Source organism: Carassius auratus, chromosome 47 (genome assembly GCF_003368295.1).
Source record: "Carassius auratus strain Wakin chromosome 47, ASM336829v1, whole genome shotgun sequence".
Classification (NCBI taxonomy): Eukaryota; Metazoa; Chordata; class Actinopteri; order Cypriniformes; family Cyprinidae; genus Carassius; species Carassius auratus.
This window is the reverse complement of record NC_039289.1, coordinates 14,943,313-14,959,430: the sequence shown is the minus strand read 5'-3', so window position 1 is coordinate 14,959,430 and position 16,118 is coordinate 14,943,313. Positions and strand designations below refer to the sequence as shown.

At 38.2% G+C, this 16,118-nt stretch overlaps 1 protein-coding gene across 1 annotated transcript in view; it reads right to left on the bottom strand.

Annotated features, from left to right (window-relative positions):
- The window catches only part of LOC113065207 (inactive tyrosine-protein kinase 7-like), a 39,771-nt gene extending 38,241 nt beyond the window's left edge, over positions 1 to 1,530 (bottom strand). The window contains exon 1 of the mRNA XM_026236465.1: positions 1,153 to 1,530. Coding sequence (XP_026092250.1) covers positions 1,153 to 1,234 — 82 coding nt within the window. The 5' untranslated portion in view covers positions 1,235 to 1,530. The remainder of the gene's footprint in view (positions 1 to 1,152) is intronic.
- Positions 1,531 to 16,118: the final 14,588 nt, after the last annotated feature.

The window sequence follows — 16,118 nt, the reverse complement described above, 5'->3', positions numbered from 1 at the left end:
TGTACATTCACTCCCCCAACCTACAATCCCTGCCAGATCGGGACTCGAACTCACAACCTTTAGATTACGAGTCTGAATCTCTAACCATTAGGCCATGACTTTCCCTTAGACTGGTTCCAAATTACACTGGAAACATGTAAGCATATCTTCTTGTTTAGTTTTTTCAGGAAAGACACACATGGACACTCCTGTGGCCACGTCTCCTGGGTTCAGTTAGTCACGAGATCCAAACAGAAAACTCTTTCAGCTATGGGTCACTCCTCAGAAACAGCAAGCACCACTTTTAATGGTCCTCCAAAGAGAAGATGTTACACCTCCCCAAACCTCCAGCTCAGGACATGCATATTTCATTAAAGGCCACACAGATGTGATTGTTCACTCCTGGAGGAGGCTGCAGAGGAACCTTTGTGGAGTCCAGACTCACACAGAGGACTTTATATATATATATATCATACCTTGGCTTTTAATTTACTTAGCATATCTTTTTTTCCTCTGGAATTTTTAAACAGATAAACTTGTACTTGACTTGACCAAAGCGAAGTCGAATTATTATTCAAGGAGTCTAAGTAGATGCAATTGATATTCAGCTCGTGTTTTACTTCATGAAGTTCACTTAGGCGCCTACAAACATGCACTGCATGCACCCTATCTAGTATAGCTAAAAAGACAGACCCATTTCTCATTTCTTGGTCTCCTTTTACAGACTATTATGCAAATGTTATTTGCAGGCCTCCTTACTGTACCTACTCGAATTTCAGGAAAAAGAGCGTGGATCGATTCATTCATATACAAACATGAGTATCTTTTAGTTCAGAGGTAACACATTGGAATATATATATATATATATATATATATATATATATATATATATATATATATATATATATATATATATAAGCACTTAAGTCTACCATTTGCTACACAATGACTGGAAAGTGTGTGCAAACTCACATCAAACTCCTCTAAATCGGGATTCGATCCAGATACGAGTCTCGCGCAACTAAACCTCGCGTTGGTTTATGGTTTCATGCACATCTACGTCTAAACTATTTATGCAAATAAAAAGTTCCTGACCCACGCAAGAACTACAGACGTGTTGTAGTTTGTAGCAGATGTGCACGCTCGCGGAGGAGCGATGCGTCGCGTTCTTACCTTCGGCGATCAGCGTCAACGCTAGGAAAACACGCTCGGCGTTGGGAAGTCTGCGCTCGCGTCCTCTCCTCCACAAAGCCATGGTTGAAGTCGATAAAGGCGACTTGTATAAATGAAAGGCTCAAAAGTTCACGTGTGTACAAACACTGCAATCGTAGGCTGTATAAACGCTAAGATCCAGTTTCCTCGAAGCGAGTCTGTCTCGCAGGAGTTCACACTTGTTAGAGCGGAACCGGTTTGGTCGGATGTGTCAGGAGCTCCATGCTGAATTTAGCAGAAATCTCCCCGAAATGGAGACAAAGAGTGTCTCTGAGCGTGTGTTTGAGGCAGCGCTGGGCAGGAGTCGTGTTTCTGGCTCCGGTGGGAGTGTTTGGGAGGGTGGGCTCTGTGGGGCTCAGGAAGGTGTGTGGAGAGGTCCCTCACAGGGTACTTTCACTCTCTTCAAATCAGCGAATGCATTATAACCAACTTTATTTAAAACAGCCGCATAAGTAAGCATACTAAAGAATATCAACTAGTCTCTAGTCTCAAATAAATAACATGGTTCTTCTTCATCATGACCGCCCTCTACTGACCAGATCCACGGCCTCGCGCTCTGTGACGTCACGTGCGCGCTCCGAATGAACTGTAGGTATTGTGTTATAATGGATCTGTTCAGTGCAAACTTGTAAAGTGTGTCATTGTGTCTTATGAAGGCTTGATGCGGTTTTACAACTTTCCCGTTCCCTATCAGCAAGCTGTTGATGCACTCTAATTAATAATGTAATAGTTAATAGTCGATTGCATTTAAATATTTACTACTTCTTGTTATGATGACATAAACAAAATTTACAATCAAAACATAAAATCTTTTGGAAAGCGGCCTGGTCAAATCCTTACAAATGTTGTATTTTGAACAAAAGTTAAAGAGGTCTATTTGAAAACACATTACACAATGTGCCCATGTGAAGTAGCTCTCTCTCTCATGGACTTTCACAATAGTTGTGTTTTCTGTAACGCACATGAGGAAGACTTGTCTCATAATTGTGATTTGTCTTTTAGATTTTGGTCTGATGTAAGTGCCTTTTTAATTGTTCAAATAAATGTTAATTACATGCTCTCTTTAAAAGATGCTATTAGCATTCATTCACACAAAAGCCAAAATGATTGTGTGTCGTTAAGTTTTACATTTTTCAAGGTAAAATTACATTCATAAACAAAAATGAGGAATTTTTGGAAGATTTGAGTTGTTTTATTATTATTATTATTATTATTATTATTATTATTATTATTATTATTATTATCTTTCCTTCTCTCTTCTCTTAAATGCTGTTTGTCTTGTGTATGTGGACTTAATTGTTAAAACTGATTGTAATGTTCAGTAAGTTGTTTAATAATAATAATAATAATAATAATAATAATAATAATAGTAATAAAAACATAAATTGCATTACAAATACTATTTTGTGTATTTTTTCTTGCTTTTTATTGCAATCTTTATATATTACGTGGTAACTGAGAGATTTAATAATAATGATAAAACTGTATTATTCTTGTTGTAAAACATTTTATATGTGACTATCATCACAAGAAATAATTATTGATGTATTCAAAAGATGAATGCTAGAAACCAAACAGTGGATGCTAGCCACTGGCTTCCACAGTATTATCTCCATACTATGAAAGTCAATGGCTTCTGGCAACTGTTTGTTTCCCATTTTTAGGTGAACTATCCCTTCAAGTGTTTCTTTAAGTGTTTATTTTCAAGCACTTGCAATGTGTACGCTCAGGGTTCCTGCGATTTACAAGTTATGGGAACATAATAAAAAACCTGGTAACACTTTAGAATAAAGTTCCATTAGTTAATGTGAGTTAATGTATTAATTAACATGAACAAACAATGAATAGTACATTTATTACTGTATTTATTCATCTTCGTTAATGTTAGTTAATGAAAATACAGTTATTCACTGTTAGTTCATGGTAATTCACAGTGCATTAGCTAATGTTAACAAGCACAACCTTTGATTTAAATAATGCATTAGTAAATGTTGAAATTAACATGAACTAAGACTTATAAATGCTGTAGAAGGATTGTTCTTGCTTAGTTCATGTTAACAAAAGTAGTTAACTAACATTAACTAATGGAACCTTATTCTAAAGTGTTACCAAAAACCTTTCTTTCACTGAGCCACATTTTTGTCTTGAAACGTTTGTGCACAAGACAAGTGCAACTGTTTAAAGTTGCAATGAAAGTGAAGTAGCATGGGATCTTGTCTTCCATACTGTGACGTACATCCAAGTGGAACAGATTACAGACAAAGAAAAATGCAGGGTGTGTTCTGTGTTGTTGATTGGGTTTTGAGATGAGCGTTGCACGCAAAAGTGGATGCAGATGAATGCAAGCTTGCAGATTTAAGTGGACTAAATGGCCCTTTCCCAAATGGCACACCAAGCCCTTGTGGTCTTCGTCAGAGTCCACACTTTTGTGACGTAATGGCACTTTGACTATTGACAGAGTTTTCGGTGGCCATTGTAAGTCCACAAAACCACATGTTTACATGAATGTTGACTTGTTGACAAAGACTCAGGAAGGTACCTCCCAAAACTGATTCAGGGTGGGTTTCTGCGGCAGCGTAATAGTTTAATGATCTACCAGAAAATAGAGCTTCTTTAATGACTAGTCAATATTTAATTGCTACAGTACTGACTTCACATGAGACATGACATCTAGAGTGGAAAACGTTGGCCAGAAATGTACATTTACACACAAACTGACCATCAACCCCAACTTTCAGACACATCTTTATTTTTTAGCTCAACCTTCATGGAAAGGAACACACAAAGGATACATCTATGCTGTTTTCAGAAATGGACGAGATGAAGTTATCTCAGTAGACAGGTTGTGACACGAACACTGGATTGGGACGTGCCAGGTTTTTGCATCATGACTATACTGGTACCAAATCAGTACTAACCAGCTTAAAACAGATATTCCCTAAAACCCTTTTACACCCGTGCCATACATCATGTTGAATAGGGTTAAGTGTTGAATATATAAGATCTGGAGTTATTTCATTCGCTCCTCAGGCCTGTTGGCATCAGGGATAAGGATAACTGGATATTATAGACACAGCAAGTGTCCTCTAGTCCAGTGAGAAACCTTTGTCACAGCAGCATCACAAGTGTGTTCAATGGAGCATACTGTTCTTTAAAATAAATTAAATACAAATACACTTTTGTCAGACAAAACCTACACAGTTTTACATTTTACAAAAATGGCATGTGATCCAAAACCATGTGATGTGATTACAGCATACTTTCAGAGATAATGCTTTTAACTACTTAGTGACCATAAAATAGCATGTTATATTATGAATGTAATCCGGATGTACTACATTCATCATGTGACCTGCGGCGGTGACTTGCTTCGCTGTCATTCACATATGTTCTTCTCCCATGGCCTCATGGGATAGTAAGTGTCAGTCACCTCAGAAACTCACTTTTTGCCTACCGGTTTATGAAATTTGTAACCACACTTTTCACACAGCTACTGTTTATGTAGGAACTAAGCATTCAGATGTAGCCTATATGTGTGTGTGTGTAATTTTATCCATTAGCTGATTATGATGGCTTACAGAGTGAGTTATTATAATAATATATTCATATTATATATTCATAAATATTGTCTAGTTATTAAACTAACATACATTTTAAAACTCACCCATTACGAGTGGATGAAAATTTTTCACATTTGTATTTTGCTCTTCTTAACAAATATCCTGTGGTGGCACAAAAGAATCCGCAGCTTATGAATTTAGTTTCTGCAACAGATCATTTTTCGTTGTTTTTATACTATTTTAAGTCAAAGGGGAGTTGTACAGTACATAATCTAATGTAGCACATGTCTTCAGGTTGGATGTGTAACGCTAGTGCTGTCCTCTCGAGCTCGACAGCGCCCCTCTTTTGTCCAGTGCGAATCTATGGTGCCAATCTGTGGCGAAAAACGGAATTGCACAAAGTATAAATTTATTTTAAACGTATTCATCACAAGTTTGGGATTATTTATCCACAACAACAATTAAACCCAATTTAAACACCATCAGTTTTGCATTTCAATACATTTAATCAACTTTTTAAATTCTTTGTAAAGCACGTTATAGCAAGTGTTTTCTAAATAAAGTATTATTGTATTAGTATTATTACAGACTTGAGGGGGAGTGTGCAGGATTTAAAATAATTTGACAAGGCAAACTTCAATTAAAAGTACAACCCAAGCGAGGAATCATGCTAAAGAATGTGCTTTAAAAAGTTGACACCAATGTTTTACATACATTTGTACAGTATAACATAAAACATAACAACAAAATACACTAATAAGTATATACAGTTACATCCTTGAGACCAAATAGTGTTCAGATACTAGCACTAAACTCGGGGCAAATGACTGGTTTAATCTTGAATACACTACTAACATCTAACAGGTAATAATTTGATTGGCTCATAAGATAAAAATGTAGAAGATTCTGAACTTAAAAAGCTCAGACCAATGATTGTCTGATAAACGGTTTAATAGTCTGTTACACAAAGTACAAAAAAATATTTTAAGTTTTCCAACACAACATTTTAATGACTACTTAAAATAACAATAATTGTATATATTAGTATTAAATCTTAATACCCAGCTGCAAATACATTTTCTTAAACCTGAACCTGTTTGTTAATCAACATTTAAAGCAACTAACAAGCTTTAGATGCTGTTTACTGTTCAGTTTATGTTCTCATAATATCTGGGTCATTGCTGACAACATATTGGGGCACTATGGGAAAACTAAAAAACTATTTTCTGCTCTAAAACAAACTGAACAATGAAAGTGAATTCAAGTAGGAAGCATAATGAATCATCTTCACACTATTAGAGTTAAAAAAGTAATGCCAGGGTGTGAGATCTATATCTATTGTGTAGGATAAATGGGCTTTGATTGTGACAAGCTCCGCCCATTTCTTTTGAGACATGTAGCTACTCAAACGTCTTGCATGACAGGCGAGCTGTGAAACGTTCACGAGCCACGGAGAACGAACCAGATCTCATTTCTGCGCTGGGATACGCCGGGATTCTCGTACACGGCCACCATGATGTAGCGGTCTCGGAGAACATCCTCGGAGCTGCCCAGAAGATCCCAAAGGATGCTGATCTGACGAGAGATGGTCTCCTCCGTTGTGGTGCCATGAAACACCCTAGAATGGAAGAAAGGGTCAACTAAAATAATTCTGGAGCAGGCAGTGCTAATGAAAAAGACTGGGCTCCATTGGGAAGGGTGGTCGTGTACCTGGCTATGACGTGGATCGCGTCTCTGTGAACGATTCTGATATCGGGATCCGATGGTTCAGGTGGTCTGGCCTGGAGCTCAGCAGACAGATAATATGAAGCTAGTGCCATCATCTGCCATCATAATCTCATTCACAACAGGTACTGACATGCCAAGGAACCGTCCTGGAGACACAGGGCTTTAACTGAGCAAACTGGGAAACTGCATGTTACTAACAAAACAATCATTGTGATTATTACAACAGATATGGCAATAGAATCTGCATTTTCTACAAGAGTTATCACACATGAGTTAATTAAACAAAACTCATACCCAAAAGAACTGAACTGAAAAGAAGCCCTTTATTGCATTCACACTGAAACTGGACTCACTCTTTTATCTTTTTAGCCCTCTTATTTTAATTGACATTTTATGGTGTAGAGCTTAAGGTGTGGTGATATTAGGAAAATGTCTGAAATGTGTTAAAAATGTAAAAGATTGGATGATCAATAATTTTCTCCAATTAAATTCGGATAAGACGGATAAGAGATATTAATTATTGGACCAAAAAACACTACACAGAATCTTGTAGATTACAATCTGCAACTAGACGGATGTACTGTTACTTCCTCTACAGTCAGAAATCTGGGTGTTATATTAGACAGCAATTTGTCTTTTGAAAATCATATTTTCAATGTTACAAAAACTGCATTCTTCCATCTTAGAAACATTGCCAAGCTACGAAACATGTTATCTGTTTCTGATGCAGAAAAGCTAGTTCATGCATTCATGACCTCTAGACTGGACTATTGTAATGCACTTCTAGGTGGTTGTCCTGCTTCTTCAATAAACAAGCTACAGGTAGTCAAAAATGCAGCAGCTAGAGTCCTTATGAGGTCAAGAAAATATGATCATATTACCCCAATTTTACAGTCTCTGCACTGGCTACCTATTAAGTTCCTTATCAGTTACAAATGATCATTACTTACCTATAAGGCCCTAAATGGTTTAGCTCCTGCGTACCTAACTAGGCTTCTACCACGCTACAACCCATCACGCTCCCTAAGGTCACAAAACGCTGGACTTTTGGTAGTTCCTAGGATAGCAAAGTCCACTAAAGGAGGTAGAGCTTTCTCACATTTGGCTCCCAAACTCTGGAATAGCCTTCCTGATAATGTTCGGGGTTCAGACACACTCTCTCTGTTTAAATCTAGATTAAAAACTAGGATTTACACAAGCTCCAGTCTGGATCCAGAACACCTGAGAAGAGATGATGCTGACCCTCAGTGGACCTCAGATGATGCTAACCCTGAATCAACAACAGAACTAACAATTATTGCTAAATGTGTGACTGCATCATATAATAATTATTAATTATTAATAATAATAATAATAATGGTCATCGTCTGGCTGACTACGTCTTGTATTGATGTTTCTAAAAATCCTGTCAAACGTGCACAAACTGACAGTCACCACCATAAGCTACTACTAAATATTGTAGAAACATAATTTTCTGTAAGTTGCTTTGTAACGATTCGTATTGTAAAAAGCGCAATACAAATAAACTTGAATTGAATTGAAAAGGAGGATTGTTTTACGGCAGCAACAAATGCATGTGTACAGCTATCATTGCAATTATGACAGTGACATATTTACGAGAGGGGATTCACTTAACTGTAACATACACAAAACTACATTCAGTTGCTTTAAAGTTATCACCAGTTTTAACCAAAAAACTGTTTAAGCAACTGGTCAAACATTAAAAGGCAGGGGTCTCAAAGCACTGACCTGAAATATATTTTGGAGGCTAAAAGGCTCTCTTTAAATGGGAATTCATTTTCATTTTCTGTATTTTGGCTTGGCCTCCAGTAGAGCGCTGAGCTGGAAATGCATGCATGTGTGTGTGTGTGTGTGTTCACCTGTTGAATTCTCCTTGCAGATGCGTTGGAGATGCTTTGCTCATACAGCGTGTCTGCTTTATTGACACATGCCCGTTTTCCTGGAGGATACACTCTCTCCTCATATAAGACCTCACCAAGCTGCACAAACACACACAAGCTCATCAACACAATTCAATCTTTTTAGGAAATATGGCTATTGATTATGTCTCTAAATATGTTTCTTGAGTACTAGGCAAAGCGCCATAGATACAAAAATAAAGTGCACCATTACAATAATAATAATAAAAAAAACCTGGCATTTGTTTTGAGAAATAATTAAGAATCCAGAATGGTTTGAGGGCTGACTGCTGATGGTGTTGACAAAATAACCATATTTAGCATAACACACGTTTTTTTTCTTTTTAATGATATTAATATTTCTGTTTTTAACAAGGTTTTAGAGGTAGTGGCCAATAGTGTCATAATTATGATAAAATACAGAAACAATCAAATTAAAAGTCTACAGTTGTTATAGTTAAGCAATCTAGTGACCATCTCCAACTCATTTCAAACTTGAAGTGTTGCTGCTTTCCTCATTGTAGACATATTTTGCCCCACGACGTTTCAAGAATCAGCGATATACAAACTAACACTGGCTGATTTGACCTTCTTGTGTCTGGAGACAGTGATGAAAGGCACTTGCTCTCGTTGTGAGGTCTGGTTCTCCCCCGTCATCTCCTCGATGGTTCTCCTCATCTCTACATTAAAACTAGAGTCAGTTCACGAGCTTGCTCTATAAGGATTACTATTGATTCTCTTATGATTTGACTAAAGGAAACTGAACGAGATGGGCCAGTGTCATTTCCTCTCCTCTCAGTGTGTTTCTCGTAGCTCTGGGAACAGTCACCTGGTGTGTCCTTCCCACCACCTGCCAGTGGGCGTACATCTGCTCCTGCTCCTCCTCATCCATTGGCTCAGAGCTGTCGGTGAGGTCATCGTCCAGCCCGGCTAGTCCTGCTAGTCTTGACCTGCTCTCATGGACGAAAGAGTCAGCCTGGATCACGAAATTCATTTTGAGAACGTAATATGTGATTTTGTGCCTTGATATGAATATTAGATTGAATGTACCAGAATATTTCTTGAAAAAAAGAATCCAGAAAGATCCTTTCATGCATTAAATTAGGTGGCCCGTAAAACAGATACAAAAAAAAATGTGTATCTTGCAATTCTGAAAAAAAAAAGAAAAAATCAGAATTGTAAGGTGTAGACTCAAAATTGCTGCATGGATAAAATTTAAAATAAGGTCTGAACTGCGAAACATTTTGTGGTGGAAACCTTAAAAATGGGAAGTTAGGTTAAACACATATAATACTAAGAACAGTGTCCTTTTCTGTTTGTTTGATTACCTGAATTCAAACTTGGTAACAACATAACCAAAATGCAAACAGAAATGTGTCACTACTGAGATCAAACTAAAACGTTTGCATGGATCCTGTCTTGCGTTTTTATCATCTAAAAAGCAAATAAACATTAGTAATCCCACAAGTTTAACAAAGTTCAGCAGTGACAGAAAAAAAGAGGGCCTCATAGGAACCTTTTTGTTATGATTTTGTTATTACGCAGATTTCACACACGCCAAACCGATATATAATAACAATCGTTATTAAAACTGAAAACAATGTATTACTATGATAATAAATACTGACCTTCTTACCAGCAGACACAACAAACTCAGCACAGTTAAAGTGCTTTGGAAGAGTGTTCTGACTGTCTTGCGTTGCTTCACATGATCACACACACTGATTTATTAGTAATGTTTTATGTTTTACTGCTATATATATATTTTTATTTTTTTTCATGTGGATAACGCGTACACAGTGTTTCAACTACCTTGAAAATGCAAGGAAATAGATGTCGTGACAAATCCCATCTTTATGTAGGCGTAACTTTAGAGAAAGGGGTGTGGTTAAAGTTAGCAATCAAGTAGAAATAATTTATTGGTTATGTGTATAATTATTTATTACCTCTAAATCATGCATCTGTATCATAAAAGCTGTCTCATCCTACACACACTACCAGAAAAAAGTTTTTGAACAGTAAGATTTGTAATGTTTTTAAAGAATTCCCTTCTGCTCACCAAGCCTGCATTTATTTGATCCAAAATAATATTGTGAAATATTTTTACTATTTAAAATAACTGCTTTCTATGTGGATGTAATATAACATATAATGAATTGCTTTTTTCAGCATCATTACTCCAGTCTTCAAAGTCAATTAAATCACAGGTATGAAAATGTTCATGATTACAAAAGAGGTTACATATGAATATTTTCACACACACTCACATGCAGATTTAATTGATTTCTTTCCTAAATTTCAGCTGCTCTAAAACGTGAGACAATGCAATGTTTCAGGAGTTGAGGACACAGAATAGGACACTTTATATGATACGATATGATATATGATTTATATGATTTATTACCTATTTGGGTTTATGTATATATTATTATTTTAAGAACTGTTAGATGCCTGTGTTTCCTGTCATAGCCGTGTAAAGATTTGATTTCAAAAACAGTATCACAGCTGTTAAACTATATCTTATCATGGTTTTAATTTATTTTAATTTATTTAACTTCCAAACGATATTAAAATATAAAATGGTGCTAGAGTCTGATTTTGTGGTGGCTGTGCTTTAAAATTAATACATTAATACATAATAATAATAATACATGTTCCTTGAACAGCAAATCAGCATATTAGAATGATTTCTGGATTTTTAAATGCATCATTTGGGTGTTTAAAGTGCAATTTTTCTTTTCACGAGTTCACACTTAAATATAATTAGCTGAAGTATTATAATGCATATTTGGCGTGCTGTCCGGGGCAGGGGCTCCGAGCTCGGGAATGGAAAAGTGAATCACACCGTTAAAAACCAGATTTGATGCATCATGATTGGTTGTGAGACACCAGTGGAGTTTGGCTTTATAAAACGTATTAAAGTTTAAACATATATAAAATGCATTTAGATGAACTTTGGTTTTTGACCCACTTTAATAGAAGTACATCTTTATGTAATTTTATAATTACTACTTTTGTCTTTGAAATACATTTAAAGTGTGCTGCCGAATGTACTGACAAACATAAACTAAAATACACTTTAATGTTATTTCTATTGAAATGTGCATGTCATGTATTTATGTATATTTGTAATTACACCTTTGTAATGATTACGTTGCAATTTAGTACATGTAAAATATATTAACCTTCTGTAATATCATGTATATCAAATAACACACTAGTTTTATACACACACACACACACACACACTATAAATAAATTATCATTTATTTCTGTGATGCAAAGCTGAATTTTTATGATCATTATCACATGATGCTTTAGAAATCATTCTAATATGATGATTCATTATCAAAGTTGGAAACAGTTCTGCTGCTTAATATTTTTTCAGAACATGTGATACTTTTTTAGGATACTTTGATGAAAAAAAAGTACAAAAAAAAAAAGAAAAAAGAAAAAAAAAGAAGCTATGTTTTTAAAATACAAATATTTTGTAATAACATTATACACTACTGGTCAGTAATTTGGGGTCAGTAATTTTCTTCTTTCTTAAAAAAAAAAAAAATCAATACTTTTATTTAGCAAGGATGTGTTAAATTGATAAAAGTGATATATATATAAGAAAATATATTATTAGAATTTTTTATTTTATTTTGAATAAATGCAGTTCTTTTTACCCTTTTATTGATCAAATATATTAGACCGCAGAACTGTTTCCAACACTCATAATAAATCAGAATATTAGAATGATTTCTAAATGATCATGTGATCGACTGATGTTACATGTGACACTGAAGGCTGGAGTAATGATGCTGAAAATTCAGCTTTGCATCACAGGAATAAATGATTTTTTTAAGTATATTCAAATAGAAAACTATTATTTAAAGTCGTAATAATATTTCACAATATTACTGTTTTTTTTTCTACCCCCCCCCCCCCCCGTATATATAAAAGTGTAAAATGAACTCTAGTGGAGGAGATGGGGTGGAGCGGGGATGCTGATAAACCGTCAATGGAGACAGGTAGGCTAATTCAGCTGTATTTATACCCTAAGGTTGATTATCTTGTGGCTCCACCTGTGCTAATTAGGCTAAGTATCTGACGTGCTCCTCCCGAACCTTGTTATGAAACTACATTTCACGAGTTCACACTTAAATATAATTAGCTGAAGTATTATAATGCATATTTGGCGTGCTGTCGGGGGAAGGGGCTCCGAGCTCAGGAATGGCCCGAACCTAGAGAACCCCCCAAAAAGCAATAGCGGATAGGACAGCCGCCAGACTAAGGACCCCCCCACAATAGCGTTGAGATCTGGCAGGGGAATATATTTAGAAAGTCAGCTGGTTGGCAGGTCAGAAGAGCCTGTGTACTCCAGTGGGAGCAACTTTACCTATTTGGAGAGATAGGCCCTACCGGCTTCTTGTATCGGACTACGTGATTTGGGGCGCCCGGTCGGGAGGGCTCGAGCCGTTGCACAACCGGAGCACCTCACTGCATTGGAACGGATGAGCCCTACCGGCCGATAGCGGAGGAGCAACGTGATTGGATAGCCTGACCAGGAGGGCCCGAGTTGCCTCGATTGGAATAGGTCACAGTGTTGGCGTACGGGCCCTACTGGCTGATGAGCCCCTGCTAGTCAGTGGGCAACCAGGGCAGATAACTGACCGAGAGGACCCATGAAGCCTCCGACTGGAGATCAAGACTCAGGACGACGGACGTGTAGGTCCTCTCAGTTGAGCAGATAAACAGGCTTTGGGCCGCCGACAAAGAGGACTCTTGCAACACCCGACGGGAGATCAATACTCACGGCATCAGATGGATAAGACCTGTTTGTGGGCAGCAAGAAAAGAAAACCCAACCAGGAGCACTCTCGCCGACATCTGACACGAGCACAATACTCAACGGCGTCAGACAGGTAAGCCTCGCCGGCCGGGGAGCAGGAAGACGAAAACCCGACTGCGCGGGATCTCACAGCATCCGATGGGAGATCAGGACTCAGAACATCGAACGGATAAGCCTCACCAGGCGGGGGGAAAAGATTTATACAGAGTTTGGCGGGAGGTGGAGACTCTTGTCGTCGTACAGCGAGCACCGTCACCCGTCAAACAGGAACGAAAAGTTAGGTAGCCATGAGACTCTCGCCGACGTCCGATGGGAGCTCAATACTCAGTGCACTGAACGGGTAAGCCTCGCCGACCGTAGAAAGGAAAAGGTAAGGTTGTCTAGCCGGGAGGCTCTCGCCGACGTCCGATGGGAGCTCAATGCTCAAGACTTCGAACGGTTAAGCCTCTCCGGACGTAAGACAGAAAGGGTAAAGTTGTGTTGCCAGGAGGCTCTCACTGGCGTCCGATGGGAGCTCAATACTCAAGGCATTGGATGGGTAAGCCTCGCTGACTGTAGGAGGAAAAGGTAAGGGTGTGTGGCCTGGAGGCTCACGCCAGCATCCCGTGGGAGCTCAATACTGATGGCGTTGTATTGGTAAGCCTCTTTTTGACCAAAGGATGAAAAAAGTTGTCTAGCCGTGAGACTCTTACCAACATCGGACGGGAGCTCAATACTCACGGTGTCGAATGGGTAAGCCTCACCGACTATAGAAAGGAAAAGTAATGTGGTCTAGGCGGGAGGCTCTCACCGACGTCTGATGGGAGGTAAATACTCACGACATCAAAGGGGAAAGCCTCTCCGAACATAAGACGGAAAGGTAAAGTTGTATGGCCAGTATTTGGCCAGACAGTGAAGGAGTTTTTTTTTTTTTTTTTTTTAATGGAAAAGGCAAAGGTTGGATCAACCGGGAGCACTCTTGCAGTGCCTGACAGGGGTTCAATACTGAGAACAATTTGGTTGTCTAAAGGGTAGATGCTATGAGGATTACTGCATAATTGTTTAACAAATCCAATGAGCTGCTTCCGATATCAAGTCAGAAAATCTTGGTGCAGTCATTGTATTTGAAAAATGAAGTGTACAAAAAATAAATAGAATTTCCTGTGCCAGTGTACCCCAGATGAGTGCCATTAATCAGCGATATGGCCATTGTCAATCGTCATCTTTTCAGTGCGTGAGATCGACGATACGTATTGATGATGTGATCGTGCTAAGGGTGGAGGAAGAGAGAGACTCTGTTCTTGTCATGGCATGACTTTTTGCTGTTTTAAACCATGCAGGTGAAAGAAAGAGAGCCTATGGAATCACCGATAGTCTAAAAGAATATATACTTTCAGATGCACTGATAAACTGATGTTAAATATGAAATTATTATATTTAAAACAGCTAGTTCATGTAATCGGGTACTACTGTCATCTCACTTGTCTTGTGAAAAATTTGCCACATCTGCACACGGAAGTTATCTATCTAAATGATCTGCAAATCGGTCAATGGTGAAACAATAGAGGATTTCATTTAAAGTACAACAATTAAACCCTAATATGGACGTAAACGAACATGTTAAATATAGTATTCAAAACAGGTAAATATATTTGGAGTAAGGTTTAGTTGAAACTGATGCATTGGTCGTACGCGCTCCAGACCACGCGCCTCATGATGAGACCGACACAACACCACAGAAACAAAAGAATGAGATGCATTCTAACATAACTGAGGCATTAAACTTAGTTAGTGAGGCTTGTGTAAAATATTGCGCATACCAGATTACTTGTTACAGTGCAATGAAATACCTTGTATCTGCAGACGATGTACGTCTGTTTGTGGATTGAGACTTCTTCATCGCCTACAGGCTCGAATCATCCTTGCAAGCACGGGCAAGCGTGAAATGGAATAACGGAGCAGTTTGGTAGCTGAATTATAGTAGGCCGCCTAATAATGATAATAAAATACAATAATAGGAGAATTAGTCTAATATCGTCTTGACTATAATCGATACGTAATACTATCACCAGCACCTAGGATGAATAGGGATAACTTCGAAGCAGAGGTGATGTCGACTTTTGCCAGAAGAGAACCACGACCCATGGAATGATGAAAAATGATTTTTTTTTTTTTTTTTTTTTTGTGAGGAGATACAGAAAAGGCTCCTGCAGGAGCAGACACTGCTGCGGCAGTGAGGAGATATGGAAAACAGATAAGTAAAGGGGAGCATGAGAAGAAGTGGAGAGATAGCTGCTTTGGCCTTGCTAGCTTGCTTCGGCTGCTGTAGTTGTTGAAAGTGAAAAAAAAAAAAAGTGACATGACATTCAGCCAAGTATGGTGACCCACACTCATAACTCGTGCTCTGCATTTAACCCATCCAAAGTGCACACACACAGCAGTGAACACACGCACACCATGAACACACCCCCGGAGCAGTGGGCAACCATTTATGCTGCAGCGCCCGGGGAGCAGTTGGGGGATTGGTGCCTTGCTCAAGGACACCTCAGTCATGGTATTGCCAGCCCGAGATTCAAACCCACAACCCTAGGGTTAGGGGTCAAACTCTCTAACCACTAGGCCCATCTTCCCCCTTCTTGGCTGTGGGAAGAGTAGACAGGTTAGTAACATTTGATGGGGCAACCTAAAAAATGAATGCGTAACCTACTGTGTTGCCAGCTTAGCAATTGGTTGCCTAATTTGACAATTCCTTAAGCCTTTATCCACATTAGTGCGTTCCTGTTGGAAAAGCATCATTCCTCTTGTTTTGGCCTTCCGGCCTTTTTAAACAGCCTCCAAAACGGATACATTTGGAACACTGGTTTCACGTTGTAGTATAGACTGTGGAAACAGAGGCTTCTGA